Source organism: Lepisma saccharinum, chromosome 1, assembly GCF_977018435.1.
Source record: "Lepisma saccharinum chromosome 1, izLepSacc3.1, whole genome shotgun sequence".
Classification (NCBI taxonomy): Eukaryota; Metazoa; Arthropoda; class Insecta; order Zygentoma; family Lepismatidae; genus Lepisma; species Lepisma saccharinum.
This window is the reverse complement of record NC_139229.1, coordinates 114974380-114992079: the sequence shown is the minus strand read 5'-3', so window position 1 is coordinate 114992079 and position 17700 is coordinate 114974380. Positions and strand designations below refer to the sequence as shown.

The following is a 17700-nucleotide window of genomic DNA, read 5'->3' as shown; positions in this document are numbered from 1 at the left end:
GTCACTTCTGTAGGCTGTGGATACCTCACGCAATAAATAGTAAAATTCAAAGGTTTAATAACATTAAATTGTGCTGCAGCGTATATTGTGTGCAATTTGTATCATTTGGTAATTATGGTAGGCATTGCAGTTGTACTGCACATTCTGCTATCAGCTTGCTCATATATTCTCTCCCTATCAAAATTGCCGCCCTCTAAGAAAAAAAACAACTTTGGCTTCTATGCTGCCCGAGGTTCAGTTCGCTCTTTTCAAAATGAAATTTGCTAATGACAAATGAGCGGGAAAGCCTTTCGGATCCAGTTAGAGAACCAGAACTTCATTCAGTTGGTAAATCGCGATATTTTTCACCCTCTGTGCAGTACGGAGTTGGGTTACCACGGGGGGAGAGGTCACAGTTCGCCCCAAACCACTCGCAGCTAATGCATTTGGCCTACCGTAGCCAACGTCAGGATCCACAAGAGCGGATTTTCGTCTTGGTTAAACGTAATTGGCGAGGAAGTATTGTGCATTACTCCTGGTTGACAGCCGGGCGAGCGCGTCACCGAAGAGCTATGGTAATGCAGGGACCCGGCAACAGAATTGCCAACCCTACTTTACTTTTAGTGAATATACCATAACTTAGCAATGGTTACTTGGCATATATTTGGAAAAATATTTTTTTCATTAAATTCATTTTGGGTCAGAAACGTACGTATCTGCAATTCAACATGAGACCTCAACACTGTTTCATATCGAATACCGAACCCTAAACTACAATCAGGAAGAAGCTGTCTAGAGACGTAAAATACATCTGCTGTGGGAATGACTAAATGTTTAAGAAATTGTTTGGTAAGTTTTTCTCAAATGATAAAAGCCAAATGAAATTGATTTTAACTAGAAAAAAAATCTCATATTTTATCTCAATATGAATTACGTAAATGGACAATCCTCAAACGCGATAGATTTTTAAATATTTTATTTTTCAATTGATGTCTATGAGTTCTGCATTTATATGCTCTTGCGGTTTGTACTGACAACATTTCTGGAGTACGATTTTTGCAAATAATTAGTTTCCATAGAATCACAAAATTTAATAAATAAAAATAATCCAGTCTTAATTGTAATATTAGCTCAGCTTAAAGCATTCTCCCTTTAGAGAAGTTGGCAACGCTGTCAGGCGATGAGGAGTTGAAGCTGTATATCACTTCTTCCCTGAAACGACCGTGCTAATTATGTCGCTCGGGTTGTTATTAAATTAACACAGTCCACCGTGATCGAGAGAGAAAGGGGGAGGGAGGTGGGGAAATGCAGGAAGCAGAAAATGAAAGCCTTTCTCCGAAGATGATGATGCAGCATCTCCATCCGCGAAGATGTTTCCGCGCTCTCTCGCCATTAAGTCTTGATATCCACTCTGTCTCCAATGTTTCCAACTTGAGATTATCATTATTACTAAGCAAGCATGGATAAATGGCGGTAGGGTCGACTGGAACAGCCCAAGCCAGAAACATGTTAGTCTTTGTTACCTTCAGAAATCACCCTAATCGGGCTTCATTAGATAGCAGTTTGACTAAATCGCATTGTAATCAGGAGGTTTCAGGTTGAATTTTTGTTGGAGGTTGATTTCGGTAGTTCTGATTCACTTCAACCCCACGTTCAGTCATCGGTATTTCTATAATTTTACGTCGCTTTTCTATCCTTTAAGGTGACCCTGGAAAGACCCATTTCCAAGCCGGAATTTGATCCTGGAACCTTCGATAAGGAGATCGTGAGCCGACCATCCATCCAGGTTAGTTCTGTATATGAAGTGTACTTGCAAGATTGATTGATTGAAATTATAATTGTGGGTGCGTCATCGCTTAGGCTATTTGCAAGTTATACGGAGCCCAGTCCATGCCATAAATAAAGTCAACATCTGTCTCTCCTTCCTTACCTAGTTAAAAGCCGAGGCTCTCAAGGAGCACTCAGCACATATATGAACAAAACACAACGGTCCAGACGCCAGAGCCTCGTTGCCCTTTCAAGATTTCAGTTACCGGGGTCACTATGTGGAAGCGAGGTTGACTTTTGGGCGCCTTTTCAAAAGACAAATGTGTAACGTGAAAACTACAATGTAAAATACACCTCATAAAACACACACATATATTGGTTGATTTGTTGTTTTAAGTCCACTTTATGCACAGTAAGGCTAATTGGGACTGGACCTACAGTTTAAAGTGGGATCCGAACCACTTGTGCCTCCACCGGGTATCGAACCCGGGACCCCTTGATTACAAGGCGACGACGCTACCACTGTGCCATCGGGGAGGCCCAACACACACATATAAAACTCTCTCTCTCTCTCTCACACACACACACACTTTTTCTCTATGGAGCCTCCCCGATGGCGTAGCGGTAACGTCGTCGCCTTATAATCAAGGGGTCCAGGGTTCGATACGTGGTGGAGGCACATGGCGATTCGGATCCCGCTTTAAAGTGTGGGTCCAGTCCCGATTAGCTAGTCTGTGCATAAAGTGCACTTAAAACAAAAACTCAACTACAACAACAATTCTCTCCCTCTATGTGTGTGCGTGCAATTTGACTGGATTTCATATTAATAAATAAACTAGTTTTCACATCATGTAGAGGCAGAGCCGCCCAAAAAAAAAATAGGTTGAGAGGGCTCACTCCCGAGTTCCTACAGTACAGCGCCAAGCCAGAAACATATCAAAAATATAGAAAATACACACACAAAATGCAGTTAATTGTGTAATTAGTGCTTTAGAGTGCCTGCGGAGTAAGCACCCAAATGTCATCCTCTCTTCCAGGTAGTACACCCTAGACTGCAAACTAACGAGGCTCCTGCGTCTGGATTCACAGCCAGTATAATCTCTGTTGGACTTTTGTTATGTCCTGCCCACGTGTGTTTGTGATTGTCCGTCAGCCATTTCCTCTTATCGCCATTCATCAGCAGCGTTACGAATAGCCAAAAATGGAGGAAAGCGACGCAAAATAAACAAAATCAACCAACGAGCTATTTAGGCTCCAATAAGTAAGTTATTTCAACACTCAAAGAGACGAATTGTTTTGATATAATGATAAATTACGAATTGTACTGAACCCATACTCTAAACAAAATACTACACTAAAATTAGGTTTTTAATATTTAAATGTTAATCACAAAAAGGTTATTTATACTATTCAGTGTTCATAGAATAAAACCAAGGTGTGAAGATGTAAATATATATGGAGGCAATATAAATTCACTACGGTGTGAAAATCCATTTAAATGTAAACAAAAAAAATCGTCGTAGAAGCTTTTTATTGGTAGATCTGTATAATTTCGTATTAAAACAAGTTTCGTGATCAAATACAAAGAGCTCCATGGCAACGATGCACTGTAAATGGAAAATAATTTCTAAATTTCCATTGCTTTTGTCTCTACCGTTTATTATTCAGCCTACTGTTTGTTGCGACTAATTAGAACATCTTATGTGCTTCGAACTGAGAAACAAAGATTTCTGGTTTTCACCCCTTTTCAAATCGTTCAATACAATTTTCATTGATTTGATCCTGCGCATATTAGTTCTCCCCGGTCTCCCAACTATCCAAGTCCGGCTCTGTACAGTGGATATAAAGGTTAACAGTTTTTCCTGAATAAGACGTGCTACTTCATGCATTAACTAAATGTGTTTAGATGGAACCACCATCCACGATCTACAATAGTGTATGCTTGTTAACATTTCTGACTGTGTGCATAATTGTAGAATGGTGGAAACAATTTCAAAATTATCGGTGACTTTTAATATGTTTCAGAATTTCTCTTGCCTTTTCCTTATAAAGAAATCAACACCACTTGCGTACCTCGGAGCCTATTAAATTTAGTATATTTATCTATTTTTTAAAATGTATGGTCAAACACAAGAAAACAGCAAGTAGCCGAACCCAACGCCCATAAGTAACTACCTAGAAATCTCTAGAACACACACTAACATCCTAAATAATTTTAAAAAGATCCAACTATCGTCATTTTGGCTCTGATTTTACCCTTACACACCCTAAACCCGAACTTACCGCCCACCCCAAATGAAAATTCTGGATAAAACAGGTCTTGTTCTGTCTGTACTCAAGAAGATTAGTATATAGAATTTGGAAGCATACCTTCATTCAACACACAGGGACGACAGAACATAATCCCACAGGGGATTATCCAGGCGTCAGAACCTTGTTAGCCTGCAAAAATTCATCTTGAGGTGTACCAAGGAAGAGAGCTTGACATTTTGGTGCTTTTAAAGAAGAGTCGCCTCTAACACCCTGGGAATTGGGCTGGGTTATCTTCCCAGAGGCAGAGCTGTATGCCACCAGGCGCGTCCCCAGGTTGCGGATAGGGGAACGGCCAGCAGATATGTTGGCTAGCTGGAAACAGTCGCGGACAAGCAGCAGCAGGATTGGAGGAGGCAGCGAGATGTGGAGTGGCAACTGCATCTCGGTAAATACTGCAAGGCTCCGATGAAAATCCTGTGATGTGGCGAGGAGAGCCGCCACTAACTAAGCTCAGCCCCTGCTGCCTTGCAGGGAGGGGAGGGATCCCCAAAGGCTAAGGGAAGGATACCCTGACAGAAAACCAAGGGTGGGGCAGACTCGTAAGGCATAGTGAAGCCAGCTGCCCTACGGGAGTAAACCCTAAACAAATCCTGGTCCTCCAAGAATGGGGGTTGGGCGTGGGGCCGACAACCCCATCCCACAAAAGGAACCACGTTACGAGACCTCAAAGAAATGTAGCCGGACAGATCTACCGACGACGGACTGGCGTGAACAATGGACAAGCGAATTATGGAAAGGGAAGGGATCTATATGTAGGGAGCTGGAATGTGCTATCTTTGTATAGGGCAGGTGCATTGAGGATGTTGCTGGATCAACTAAATAATTATAAGCCTGCGATAGTGGCATTGCAAGAAGTACGTTGGATCGGAAAAGGAGTTTTGGAAAAGAGAGAAGCAACTGTATTCTATAGCTGTGATGAAAGGCTGCATATGCTAGGAACTGGGTTTATAATACATAAACAACTAAAACATCTAGTGATAGGATTTAAAGCTATAAGTTCAAGATTATCGACATTAAGAGTTAAAGGAGAGTTCTTTAATTACAGTATAATCAATGCACATGCACCCACGGAAGTATCCACAGATGATGTAAAAGAAGATTTCTATGATGCGTTAGAGAAAGCATTTGATGATTGCCCAAAAAATGACATAAAAATAGTAATTGGAGACTTCAATGCCCAGATAGGCATTGAAGACGTGTATCAACCAACAATTGGTAAACAAAGTATGCATAAAGTAACAAATAACAATGGTATGAGGCTAATAATGTTTGCAGCATCTCGGAATCAAGTAATAACAACAACTCTATTCCAGCACAAGGATATTCATAAAATGACATGGAGAGCCCCGGATGGAAAAACTTACAATCAAATTGACCACATGCTAATAGATTGTAGACATAGATCAGATATCATTGATGTTAGATCTTTTAGAGGGGCTAATATTGATTCCGACCATTATTTGATTATGGGAAGGATTAGAGCAAGAATATCTAATAGTCGAAAAATGAAGGCGACTAGCCTGATTAAATTTAATGTCACGCAGTTAAGAAATCCAACGGTGGTTGAGAGGTACAGAAGTAAACTACAAGAGGGATTCGTCGGGATGAAACCGGCAGAAGTGGAAAATGTAGATGAGAGGTGGGATAGATATAAGCTGAGGATCAGTAATGTAGCAAAGGAAGTACTTGAAACACAAAAGCCAGTAAAGAAAGAAACGTGGTTCGATGAGGAATGTCAAAATGTAACCAAAGAAAAGAATGATGTATATAAGAGGATGCAGCAAAGAAGTGCAACAAGGAGAGCTAGGGATGAATATCAAGAGAAAAGAAGGATTGAGAAGAGAGTCCATAGGAAAAGAAAAAGGGAATGGATGAAGCAAGAGATGAAGCAGTTGGAAAGCCTGCATGAGCAGAAGAATGTAAGACAGATGTATAAGCTGGTAAATAATACAAAAGATGTTTTTAAACCAAGGACAACAGTCTGTAGAAATGAAACAGGCGATATAATTAGTGACACTAATGAAATTTTAGAAAGGTGGAGAAGGCATTTTAATGATGTATTGAATGGCAGTGCAGATGTAGCAGGTATGCTGGAAGAAGGATTAAATGAAGAAGAGGAAGGAGAAGGGGGCATAGAAAGTCCAAAGTTAGATGAAGTATGGGAGGCAGTCAAGATATTGAAAAATAGTAAAGCACCTGGTATAGATAACTTGCAAGCAGAGCTGCTTAAGCATGGAGGCGAGAGTGTCATTAGAGACTTGAAGGAAATAATAAACATAATCTGGAAAAAGGGACAGATGCCAAGTGAATGGAGGACGGGTATCATAGTACCTATCCACAAGAAAGGGGGCATGATGGAGTGTGCAAACTATCGTGGAATTACATTGTTGAACGTTGCATATAAAGTATTTGCAAGAATTATATATAAAAGACTACTACCATATGTAGAAAAGTGCATTGGACCATATCAATGTGGGTTCAGGCCAGGGAAATCTACAGTGAACCAGATATTCACCTTAAGGCAAATACTGGAGAAAACGCTGGAGTTTGGGATAGGAACGCACCATCTATTCCTTGATTTTAAATCTGCATACGATAGTATAAACAGGACCCAACTATATCTGGCAATGAAAGATCTTGGAATTCCAATAGGATTAATAAGAATGGTGAGGATAACTATGGAGGGCTCTAATAGTAAGATAAGAGTAGGAGGACAACTCTCAGAACCTGTTGAAATAGAAAATGGACTAAGACAAGGCGATGTGCTGTCCTGTTTGTTGTTTAACATTGCCTTAGAGAAGGTTATACGGGAAGCTCGGGTGCAAATTAGGGGTACCATATATTATAAGTCAATCCAGATACTTGCATATGCAGATGATGTGGACATAGTAGGAAGATCTCTACATGCAGTGGAAGAAGCATTTCTGGCCATAGAAAGGGAAGGAAAAAAGATGGGATTGGTGGTGAATGAAGGGAAGACTAAGTACATGGCAGCAGGCAAAGCACACAGATATAATCCATCACCGACCATAACAATGGCTAATTATACATTTGATAGAGTGGATACCTTTATCTACCTGGGTTCTGTTGTGACATATGAAAATGATTCACAGGAGGAAGTAAAGGCACGACTTATAGCAGCGAATAGGGCCTATTATGGACTACAGAGACATTTTAAGAGCACCATATTGTCCAGAACAACTAAGTTAATACTTTACAAGACACTGATAAGACCTGTATTGACTTATGCTGCGGAAACTTGGACCAGTTCAAGGAAAGATGAAGAGTTGGTAGAGACCTTTGAAAGAAAGATATTACGAAGAATATTGGGACCAGTATGTGAGAATGGAAAATGGAGAAAGCGATTTAATAAGGAGCTCTATGACTTATATCAAGAACCAACAGTTATTGGTATAATAAAGGCGGCTAGATTAAGATGGGCAGGTCATGTGATGCGCATGAGTGATAGTGACCCTGCAAAGAGAGTGATGTTGGATAGCCCAGGTGGACAAAGGAAACGAGGAAGGCCTAAATTAAGATGGGTGGATGGAGTGGATGAGGATGTTCGGAAGCTCCAGTATATAAATTGGAAAGTTGTGGCGAAAGGTAGAGATAGATGGAGACAAATCACAGAGGAGGCCAAGGTTCATCAGTGGACTGTAGCGCCATAAGAAGAAGAAGAAGAAGAAGAAGGAAACAATTTCAAAATTATCGGTGACTTTTAATATGTTTCAGAATTTCTCTTGCCTTTTCCTTATAAAGAAATCAACACCACTTGCGTACCTCGGAGCCTATTAAATTTAGTATATTTATCTATTTTTTAAAATGTATGGTCAAACACAAGAAAACAGCAAGTAGCCGAACCCAACGCCCATAAGTAACTACCTAGAAATCTCTAGAACACACACTAACATCCTAAATAATTTTAAAAAGATCCAACTATCGTCATTTTGGCTCTGATTTTACCCTTACACACCCTAAACCCGAACTTACCGCCCACCCCAAATGAAAATTCTGGATAAAACAGGTCTTGTTCTGTCTGTACTCAAGAAGATTAGTATATAGAATTTGGAAGCATACCTTCATTCAACACACAGGGACGACAGAACATAATCCCACAGGGGATTATCCAGGCGTCAGAACCTTGTTAGCCTGCAAAAATTCATCTTGAGGTGTACCAAGGAAGAGAGCTTGACATTTTGGTGCTTTTAAAGAAGAGTCGCCTCTAACACCCTGGGAATTGGTAAAAAATCACTTTACATAGAAATATATTACTATGGTTACCAACACTGTTCTCCTCTTCTTTCTTAAGTATATTCCCTACCCCATTTTTTTTGTTGCTCTCTCTCTCTCTCTCTCTCTCTTTTTTCGTTGCTTCCTCCCTATTGCCAAAGTTTGATCGTCTTGTTCCCCCTCCTGGAGTTCCGGATTGCCCGCGCGAGCCAACTTCCGGTGTCTCCCACGACGCCTCGTCTTCCAGTGTGCATTCGAGAGGAAACCATCTCCCCCCTAGAAAAAAAATGTTGGCGTCGCCGCTGATTTCTTCTTTGTTCGAGGTTTGGCCGGATTGTAAGAGTCTTCGAAGAAGCGGAAAGTATAATCAGAAAAACTGCTTCTACATCAGCGTCATCTCTAGTGTTTTGTCTTCATTTCTAAGTTTACGAGTAAAGTATACTAAAGCTGAGCTCTATCGGTATCAGCCGATGTCAGTGAGATTATCGTAGGGGGGAGTAGACGCTGGGTATCCTGTAAGGTATGCAAAATGCAGTACTTCGATTTATTCCGCGCCAAAATTTGCTGCAAAAATGTTATTTTTAAAGGCACTTTGAAATTCTAGGGCAATGATTCCCAACCAGGGTTCCGCGTCACCTTAGGGTACCGCTAGATCAGCCTATGGGGTACCGCGAGATATTTTAGGGATAAACGAAAAACAACAACAAAAAAAACAACAATATTGTTAGGAAGTTCACCAAGAGTGAGGCATCGGTGGCTGTTTTTTGGCTTGGGCTGCCAAAGGAGTATCCTAACTTAGTGAAGAAAGCAATGGACTTACTTTTTTCTTGCCCTTTTCAAATTCAAGTCGTCTCTGTTATGGTAACAATAAAATCCAAAGCAAGAAATAGACTGTGTAACCACGGTATGAGCGTTTCGTTGACAACTGTCAGGCCTGATATCAAACATTTGTGCTCTAAGATCAATTGCAAGTCTCACATTAATAGAACTGTTTTGAGTGATTTCGATTATAGTAAACGGTATTCTATTTTGATGTTTGTTCCTTATACAGTGCAACCTTGATAACTCGAACCTCAACATCTCGAATTCCTTGATAAGTCGAATTTTTTGTAATCCCCTTGAATTGTCCATAACACTCAATACTAATTTTACCTCAACAACTCGAATACAACCTTGGTAAGACGAATGTTTGTACAGTTTATGGGATGCCGTTAGGAGCTCAATAACTCGAATGTAGACTATGAAAAACCTCTATGAGTCGAAGTTAAATTCTAATCACCTCTATAACTCAAAGTTTTAGTCACACGGACTTCAATAAGTCGAAGTGTAGGGTGCGTACGTACAATGTCACGTGATCAACAATCGTGTCGGGACTTGAACTCTCCCACCCGCCGTGTATTTTATGTAACCATCATTGTGAATGTGCTTAGTGTGCGTTGTAGAAGTGTTGATACATAGCTGTAACAAATATTTGACCAAATCAAAGTTGTATGTATGTACGTAGTGCATCTAAAGGTTTGTTCAATAAAATGTATTTCTACGTACGTTGTACTGGGGACAAAAAAGAGAAAAAAAGGCCGACACACATATCTCTGACGCTGTGCAGATCCCAATTTTCGTTTCGCCTCCCTGGCTCTTAGCATCACGTGTTCTACCCTGCTCGCCAACCTTCGCCATTGTTGCCAATTGTCATTCCATTCCTGGACACACTCGCGCAAACATCATTGAAAACAATTTAATAGCGCTCCAGCTCACGGCTTACACCGTTCGACAGGGACGTTATTGTGGCAATATAGCGTGACGTAATGGTTGCTTCTTTTATGCAGTGCATTTTCATTGGCTAGTTAGTAACTAGTGAGGCCAACTGTATTAATGAAGCACTATTTCTATCACGGAAGGACAAAGACAAAATGACTGTGAGTTTTGTTGGATTGGAAGCACCATAATATTATTTTAGGTACTTGACCGGTTTGACGTTGTGTGCGTGTGTGTATGTGAAAGTGCATGTGTTTTGTTAATGAACGTTAAATTCCATAATGCCTCCAGTACTATTGTTCATATTTCATCACCTTAGAATTGCTCAAAAGAAATAAATTATGTGGATGCATGAGCATTTCAACTCTCGGCTCCGTTACGTGTTCTTGTAGGAATTGTACGAAAGAAGGAAGTTGTTATTTTTGCTGCTAATGCGATGCATATTAAAATTGACATGCTTTGGTGGCAAGTTCATAACAAAAGAAAAATCCGCGCGGCTTATCGTCTGGTGGCAATATATGTACTTGTTATTCTTTTCTTGTTATTCTTGTTATCATAGGCGCCGACTCCATGGGGCTTGGGGGGGGGGCTCGAGCCCCCCAATGTTAACGAAGTGGGACAGAGCCCCCCCAATAATTTTGCTTAAGAGGATCTAATGTATTATTTTGCTTCTCTTGTAAAGTTTACTCTGAATTGTGCCACATGAACTTAACTTTCAATACACATTTGAAATGTTCTAGACCAGTGGTTTCCAACTTCAAAAGGTCCGAGGGCCAAAATTATATCCAGCAGGTTATTGGCGGGCCGCATTTTTTTGGGGGGTGGGGGGAGTTAACAATTACAAAAATTGTAAGTACTGGACTGAAAATGTAGTACTTTCGCATGACCTAAATTTCTAAAATGAGGCAATAAAAACAATGAAATCGCGTCAAAATTGTATAATTACAATTTATTTCACAAAAACCCAATACTTATGGATGAATTGAAAGAACTGAAAAACACACCATACAAGTAAGAATCCTTCATATTAAGTGTTCAATGTGAAAATTGAGGCCGATCTGCTTTTATTATTAAAGTTGGAATGTCCACTTGAATTTCTGAATTTGAAAGTCTCAGAAAGTGAAGCAGTGAAGAATCTGCCAGTCGGCTTCTGTAGCGGTTCTTGATGAACTTCATTGAAGAAAAAACATTTTCACACGTGTATGTGCTGTCGAACATCGATGTCATTCTTTGATCGAATCAATTCTACCTGTGATATTGTCTTTCTTCACAGAGCTTCCGTTCCTTCAGTAAAAATAGAACGTGTTTTAATAAAAAATACATAAAATTAATGTATTTTGCAAACTGGCTTTGCGGGTCGCAAAAAAAGGCATCGTGGGCCGCCAGTTGGAAACCCCTCTTCTAGACAATCAACTTTGAGGGGCTGAGACTGCTAAACCATCAACTTTGGGACTAAGTATGTAATTATGAGTCTTGTTAAATTTTTTTCTAAAAAGAGTTTCAACAGTTTCATGAACTAGGGTAGTGGATGGGACGTTCGGGCTACAGATGGCTCTCACATGACATTCAGAACGAGATCATTGATATATTAGGGAGATCTGTTTTGTGCTCCGTGGTAGCAGATACTAAAAGTAGAGAATATTTTGCTATTATGGTTGACGAAACTTGTGCCATTTCCATCCGTGGACAATTAATATTCTGCATTCGAACTGCGAATAAAAAAATTGATATTTTTGAGGAATTCATGGACTTTTATGAGATTCCGAACACTGACGCCAAAACTTAAAAAAGGGAGAGAGTGAGTCATTCATTAATTTATTTCAGTGATCCGAGCCCCCCCAATAATTTTGACAAGTCGGCGTCCCTTCTTGTTATTGTTTGTAAATGTACAACAAAGGCAGCCGACTGTCGCCCATCACAAAGAGGAAATAATACTGCTTAAGGAGGAGTGTTTGTGGTCCAATTGTCGAGGTTTAACACGTTCGCAGCGCAGGTTATTAGTTCTCAAACCAGTGGCAGTGTCAATCGTGTATCACATGTCGTTGCAGTTCCAGTACCAGTGTGGATGGGCTTATTGGGAGTGAACAGTTAAAATGCCACCAGGTCAATTAATGCAATGGAAAAATAATACATTGTTTACTTTATTTGAAATCACACAAATAATGAATCACTATGAAGAAGTCTTCTTTGCATCATTTTGGGTAATTTTACGCATGTGTTAGTCCATATTTAGCGAAGTACATATAAAACCACTTGTTAGCACATATTAATCCCAACCCTGGTTGTAATGCATGGCGTTTAAAACTCAACGTTTAGATAGAACTGAGTTCTCTAATTTCCTTGTTCTACGAGTACGAACAGATGTGCCTCGGCGCACTGTAGCGATTTTTCTATCGAACAGATTAGCAACACTGGTTCTCGCGTTGTGCTGCGATATATGCAGATCACGGCAGATATATGTGTGTCGGCTTATACAGTATACGTATTAACTGAAAATGATGCTACATACGTTATAGACATACGTAGTGCCGACGTTCAGAAGGGTCAGTAAACTTTAGACCTCTATAACTCGAAGTCGGCGATTTTGATCCTCAATAACTCGAACCTTGGTAAGTCGAAATTCTTGATACCTCGATTTTTTTTTTCTTTTTCCCCTCAAGTTCGAGTTATCAAGGATCCACTGTATTATCTTTCAATAAATGAATGCCATTGGTACTGGAGTAGGTATTTATTTGACAATAAATTTAACTTGCTCCTGATAACGTATTCCACTTCGATTTAAGATTAAAAATTTAAAAAAGAAATTCTAACAAGGGTGCCCCAAGTTTCTAATCTTATTCCAAAGGATGCCGGGAACGTAAAAAGGTTGGGAATCTAGGGTATTCGCGAAAAGGCACACAAGTCACAAATTGCGATTTTCTCTTGCGTTCATCTAAGCCACATTGAATCAACTAAAGAAAATATTATAAGTGGAATCATATATTGGGCATGTGTAAAGATTCTAAACAGTGATAATCCAACATGTATATCATGTCTGCAATGTTTAATATTAAAAGAATAAACATAAACATTGTCTGATTGTAAAAGTGCGTTTTTTGACTTAAGTGTTTTCCCCGAAAGGCCTAGAATTATTATGATAATCGTGTACATGAAGTTAAGACTGTTTTAGAGATACGTTGTTCAGCATGCTATCTAAACAATATGGGAGCTACACCGAATCCTAATGGATAGCGCTCTCGCCAGGTACCAAGAGTCCCGGGTTCGATTTCCGGTGGGAGCTTAAAAAGTTACGGTGTTGACATTTAATCCAGCTAAATCCTGAATCTGTAATATTGTTGCACACACGAAGGATACAAATTGTACATTTCGAATGCTTTAGCGAGGAGAAACATTATGAATAGTTGTTTGTCTTGCGGAGCTCTCAAACTGAAGCGACCTGCAATACGCGACACGGAGATTTCACACCGAAACGACAAGCGACACGGGTCCCTTCAGTCTCAGGTAGCTTTCAGATCGAAGCGGCACGTGACACATGTCGCTTGAGAATTTCACCAATCGAACGCAAGCTTTTATGGCCTGCTATGCCTATACGGTGTGAGACGTTGATGTTGATTGGCACGTTCCGAAGCTACATTTGTCGCTCGCCGCTTCGCTATAAAAGTTCCCTAAACTCTCTCTACCAGCGTTTAATCCAGCCACATTCCTTAAAGGGGGACATGAAACTTCCCGCGGGAATATCATAGGCATCAAATTATAATACCAATAAACAATACTAATATTTTTAATTTGCCCCTTACTTCTGATATGTAATTAAATTAATTTAAGTGCAATTAGGATTTATTGACTATCATTTTCGGAATGAGATTATGAGACTCAATAAAATAATATTATAGCGTGGAATAATTTACATTTACAGCAAACTAAGGCGTCTAGGCTTTCTACAGCATATCTGTGGATGACGTCACGAAACTTCCTGTGGGTTCCTCCTCTCCCTCAGCAGTTGACACCTTCACACAAGCTTGAAGCGTACCCTGATCCATGATATTTCTTAATTTAGCAGTTATTAAAACAGGCGATAATTTAAATTCGTTCATTATTTTGACTTTTAATTATAAAGAAGACAACAGTGTTTATTACTACGAAAAAAATTAATTAAAGGAAGCCAAAGTAAACATGGCTGTCAAATTTCTTAGGTAGGCTATTGTCCGAAAGCTCTGCCAGGTCAGTGAAATTTTCGGTGTGAGGACTTCAGCACTTTTTAATTTTCGGGAATGATTCTCCCAAGGCTACCTCCTAAATTATTCATCACTGCTCTCTACACGCTGCGAAACTTTGTCTGTGTTGTGTACAAGTCACCGGCAATAAAATGGGACACCTGAATACTGGAATACTCTTTTCCCTGCAAGGAGTTATGGGTGTTGCCTAACTCTACTGCGGTGGTAGAAGTTTCCATTGAAAATTTGCAATTAAAATCCACGTAAATTTAAGCAACACACTACACACATAACACCTTGCAGAGAAGAGAGTATTTACGTATCTAGGTGTCCCATTTTTATTGCCGGTGACTCTACATAATCAAGTTTCCTGAAAATAAAAATGCTGTATCTTTTCGATTGAAACAAAGCCAGTAAGCGCACCTACAGAAACTGTAAATAAAGATCATTGTTTTAATTCTCTCGTTAACTTTCTTCCAAGGATCCATTTATAAATGCCAAGTATCCTGAGATCGTTACATTTTTCTTTTAGGATTCTTCATCGTTATACTCCCAAGGGTTTAAAAAAAATATCCACATAGCAATCAAACTGTCCCATTTCCACAAATTCAAGGAAATGACTGGGGAGTGGGAAAACAAACTAGCGGAGCTGGAGTCGAGATTACATCTAATTGCAGCTCTCAGGACGGCCATAAAGAAAAATTGCTTTGCCGTGGAGGGTGCTGCTTGTAACATGGTTGGGGGTGAAAAAAATACTCAGGGGGAAGGTAAAGTTAGGGTAAACAACATTAATGGGATGAACAGTAAAGAAAATAATGGCTTTTGGCTAATCCTTTCTTTGCATTGTTTGATGCATGCCTATTGTGCCAACTTCGATTAAAATATCCCATTGTCCGAATTTATCTATCTATATAAAAATGGTTGTACTTGTATGTGTGTGTGTGTGTGTGTGTTTGTTCCGACATAACTCTCGAACGCCTGGAGCGATTTCAACCAAACTTGGTATACATATCACTTACAATCTGGAAAGACATACTGTGGGGGTAAGACACCCCTGGCACCCCTAGGGGTGGGGGTGGGAAGGGGTGACATGTAAAAATAATCGAAAACGACCGATATTAGTGTGGAATCCATAGTTTTCGGGGTTGCTAAGAGTAAGATGAATAGTGACACTCCCAATGCCGTTCAACTTCAAGACACCCCTGGCACCCCTAGGGGTGAATAATAGAAGATTGGGATAAATAAATACCCGGGAAACACCGGGCAATCAGCTAGTTTATAATAATAATAGATTGCAGTATACTGTCAGTGATGTAGTTGTTGGATGGTGGTGGAGTTGGGAAAATCTTCACTTTTTGACAAGCATTTTGAAAATTCCGATAAAATTAGTAATTGCGACAGTGAAATAAGGATCCGTATTACAATTGATTCTGTTATCTAATCAAATAAATCATTTACAACAAATTTCTCGATTTTTGCTCATTAATACTGCTACAAATTAAATGATACTGCACAATATTGGAATGGATAATGCTATTGCCTTGTAATCAAGTATCCTCGATCAATCAATTAATTCACGGTGGCTGGGATTCCATTATAAAACATGGGCTCAGTTTCAAGCAAATTTGTGGACAGAGTAAGTTGCTGATAGTTTTGTTGCTATTGGCTCAAATGTTCCAGTATGCCAAAATGCAAATACAGTATAGGCCTATTTATCATTTTGATTAATTGAAACAAAACAGAGAAGTTTATAAATATTTTTAATGCTGCATGTTTTAAAGAAACTCCGAAAGTGCTGCTAAGAACTGGCACAAGAAATATGTGGCATACTGTAGTACTCGATATTGTTGAATTTTGATTTTCCTTTAATTCTCATGAATAATAAGTAGTGGCGTATTGAGGCAAATCTTACACGCAGAATGTATTGCTAGAAAAAAATATACATGTCCGATTGAGAAGTGCTCTCTATATAGGCTAAGCTTATTATGTGAAGAATATTCCTCTTCCACAAACACACACACATACTCTATATGCAAGTTGTTGTTACTTACTGTTAGTATGTCAGGATTGCCCTTGCACTCAAAGCAGTTTGGTTTATTTTATTAAAAATAAATCATATATTCATGAAATCGGAATTGTAAATGTCGGTGTGTGAACAAATAATTTTATCGTGGGTTTTATTATTACAAGCTTTCCTTTCGTTTCTTTTATTTATCAGTTTCCGGAAGAACAACCTCAATTTTCCGTGAATATTCCTAAGAAATGGGCATTGAATTATGATCTCATATTGCTCTAATGATAAACTATGCTCTATTTGCTCTTCGTATTTACAATTTATCTGAACTCGATAACTTTTGGTGGTGGTAGTGAATGCAATAACATAGTATCACACTGACAATGAACAGAATACTGATAACACTATTCCCAATATTGCAAATTAAGGAACAGGGAAAGATGGAGCATGATAAGTACAAGAGAGACGTGTTTGCAATATCAAATCGTTACTGCGAGATGAGAGCAGGAAACTGGAAGATTGGGCTCGAAGATTGGTTCGGAGATACAGCTTTCAGATGCAGGCCAAGATGAGAGACAGAGAGAGGTAGCGGGATGCAACCCACAGTTAGTTCCATTTGTGAAATGGAGATGTCAGTGTGGCAGTTCCTCGGATCGTTTTCTGTCATCCTAACAATTCCATGACAAATGGCTTGCAGTAGCAGGGTCATAAAGTTTCTGGATCGGAGGGACGATTTCGTTCGGAGGGGGAGAAAGATGCGCGGTGGATGCATCCCCCACGACTATCACTTAAGTTTCCTTCGCTTTCTGCCCTCCCCCTTCTTTCCAAATCACCCTAACCCTTAGAAGAAGTTCCCCCTTTTGTAGTTTCGCTCTGATACACACCAACAAACTTTGCCATCATCGCTAACAACGCGCACACACACACGAAAGCGAAGGAAGCGCCCCGAATGCAGCAATGAAAGCTGGGGACATTAAGTGATATATATGTATGTACGCTTCACTCGGAAGATGTCCCTCTGTTCTGATGGATTGGAAAATTTGCTCGTCACGTATACAAGGGGAGGGGGGGGCATAGCGATACAGATTCACCCCCACTACGAGGTTCTTCCTCTTCATTCACCAAATCGAGTCAACCCCTCCGAAGAATCGGAGCCTTCTGTGCATCCTCAACCCTCTTATCTAATAGTAGCCTGTGATGCTTTCTTCCCGGTCTCTCATAAAAATCTTTTTCGGTGCGGTGTGAGTCATGGGTGTTTCTCTCCTTCCTCTGCCGATGTTGTAATAAACATATCCATTGCGTTTATGTCATCAGAAAGTCTAATGGTGGAACCCGAAGGCGAACTGGACGTATAATCCATATTCAATAGGCACCCCCTTTCTTCTCGTCTTGCAATGAATACATACTGTGTGCAAGTTGAAAGCA

General features: G+C 39.8%; 1 protein-coding gene across 1 annotated transcript; it reads left to right on the top strand.

The window, feature by feature from the left end:
• The first annotated feature begins 4859 nt into the window (after window positions 1-4859).
• Window positions 4860-8944, top strand: LOC145985242 (uncharacterized). The gene is made up of 2 exons (XM_083119020.1): window positions 4860-6215; window positions 8897-8944. The coding sequence occupies exons 1-2, from the start codon at window positions 4860-4862 to the stop codon at window positions 8942-8944; spliced, it is 1404 nt and encodes a 467-aa protein (XP_082975146.1).
• Window positions 8945-17700: the final 8756 nt, after the last annotated feature.